General features: G+C 69.6%; 1 protein-coding gene across 1 annotated transcript; it reads left to right on the plus strand.

Moving 5' to 3' along the window:
- Positions 1–583: 583 nt before the first annotated feature.
- On the plus strand, positions 584–1,786 carry NEUROG2 (neurogenin 2). Its single transcript, XM_072862966.1, has one exon. The coding sequence runs from the start codon at positions 776–778 to the stop codon at positions 1,484–1,486; it is 711 nt and encodes a 236-aa protein (XP_072719067.1). The 5' UTR covers positions 584–775; the 3' UTR covers positions 1,487–1,786.
- Positions 1,787–2,088: the final 302 nt, after the last annotated feature.

Below are 2,088 nucleotides of genomic sequence, written 5' to 3' on the forward strand. Positions count from 1 at the left end.
AGCTCCTCTCCCCTGCACCGCTCTGCGTCCGGACTGTCGCCGTCCCCTCGGGGGTCTCCCTCCAGCCCCCACCTCCGCCTCCGCCTCCCCCCCCGGCAAGACACGTTATTTCCCTTGGCTCCCCCCAAAACGGGGGGGGGCTCCCCCCAGGTTGGGGTTAGGGAGGGGATGAGGCCTCACGTCGCAGCCGCCGCCGCCCCTGAATGAGCGGCTGAAAGGGAGCCGGCTCCGGCGCGCGTGGCGCGCGGGGCGCCCTGATTGGCCAGCTGCGCCTCGCGCCCCCCCCCGCCCCCCTCCCCATTCATTAATAAATTAGCGGCACGCTCCAGCCGAGCGCCAGGCACCAATGGCGGCGGCGGCCCCGGCCCGGCCCCGGCCCCGGCCCCGGGGGGCGGCGGCGCCCTGAAAAGCGGCGCGGGAGGCGCGGGCGGGGCGGCGGGGGCGGCGGGGGCAGGTTTGATTGTTCCCCGCCGGGTATATAAGGGGTGTTAAGGAGGGTCGTGTGCCAGACACGCAGCCGACGGGCCCCGGGCCGCTCCGCCGCCGCCGCCGCCCCGGGGCGCGTGCCAGCGCCGCGCCCCCACCCCCGCCGCGCTTCACCCCCCTCCCGCCACCATCCACACACACACACACACCCCGCCCCCCGCCGCCCCGTCAAACCGCCGGACCGTTACACCGCCCAAGCGTCGCCCCGGCCCGGCCGGGAGGCGAGAGGAGCGCGTCGCGACCCGTCCCGTCGCGACCCGTCCCGTCGCGACCCGTCCCGCCCCGCAGGATGCTGGTGAAGGCGGAGGGCCTGGCGCCGCCGGCCGAGGACGAGCTGCTGCTGCTGGGCCTGGCCTCGCCCGCCCCCTCGCCCTCGCTGCCGTCCAGCGCCGAGGAGGAGGAGGAGGAGGAGGAGGAGGAGGAGGAGCTGCGGGCCCCCTCGCCGGCGCGGCCCGTCGAGGCGGCGGGCGCCCGGGGGCTGCGGCGGCTGGAGGGGAAGCGGCGGCCGGGACGGACCCGCGGAGCCCCGCGGGCGGCTCGGACGGCGGAGACGGCGCAGCGCATCAAGCGGAGCCGGCGGCTGAAGGCCAACAACCGGGAGCGCAACCGCATGCACAACCTGAACGCGGCGCTGGACGCCCTCCGCGACGTGCTGCCCACCTTCCCCGAGGACGCCAAGCTCACCAAGATCGAGACGCTCCGCTTCGCCCACAACTACATCTGGGCCCTCACCGAGACCCTGCGGCTGGCCGGGGCGGCGCGGCTCGGCCCCGAGGCGGCGGCGGCGGGGCCGGGCACCGGGGAGGGCAGCCCCTCGCCCGCCTCCTCCTGGAGCGGCGGCTCCGCCAGCCCCGCGCCCTCCGCCTCCCCCTACGCCTGCACTTTATCCCCCGCCAGCCCCGCCGGCTCCGCCTCGGACGCCGAGCACTGGCCGCCCGCCCCGGGCCGCTTCGCCCCGCCGGTGCCGGTGCCGGTGCCGGTGCCCCGCCGCTGCCTCTAGCCCGGCCCGGCGCTCCCGGGGGCCTCCCCCCGGGGCGGTGCCGGTGGTGGCATCTGTGGGAATGTCACCTGCCGAGCCAAACTCTCTCTCTCTCTCCGTTGTGCACTTTGTCCGGCTTCCCAGATCTGTCACCGGGGCTTCTGTGTCCCCCCTTCCTCTTCCCCGCGCCCCCTTTTGCCATCTGTCCCTTGGGATTGGGGGGGGTAAAGGAAAAAAAAAACCCACGAAGTAAATTGTTTTGTTAGGGGTCCAGGTTAGAAGTCATTGTATAATTTGTAGGCTTTGTGAGGGCTGAATGCAAGCGTGGAAATTTAGGCTGAACTCTTGTGTGAAAAGAAAAAAAAAACCGGCGAGGACAGGGGAAGGGGGGGGGAAAGGGGAATGGGGAGGGAGGCCCTCCTCATGCATTATTTATTCCGACCTTGAGGGGACGAGGAACTCCCCCCTTCTTTCAGGAGATTAAAAATAAATCAACAGACTGAAAACCTAAACAGACACGGGACATTACAGCGATCAGCCACACACGTGTTCACATTTATTTATTATAAAGAAAGATTTCATGGAAAAGATGTATTTTTTTTGTATAATTTACAGAGTTTATT

Source organism: Ciconia boyciana, chromosome 5 (assembly GCF_034638445.1).
Source record: "Ciconia boyciana chromosome 5, ASM3463844v1, whole genome shotgun sequence".
Taxonomy (NCBI): domain Eukaryota; kingdom Metazoa; phylum Chordata; class Aves; order Ciconiiformes; family Ciconiidae; genus Ciconia; species Ciconia boyciana.

Coding starts and splice junctions, on each gene's coding strand:
- NEUROG2 (XM_072862966.1), top strand. CDS start 776: ATGCTGGTGAAGGCGGAGGGCCTGGCGCCGCCGGCCGAGGACGAGCTG.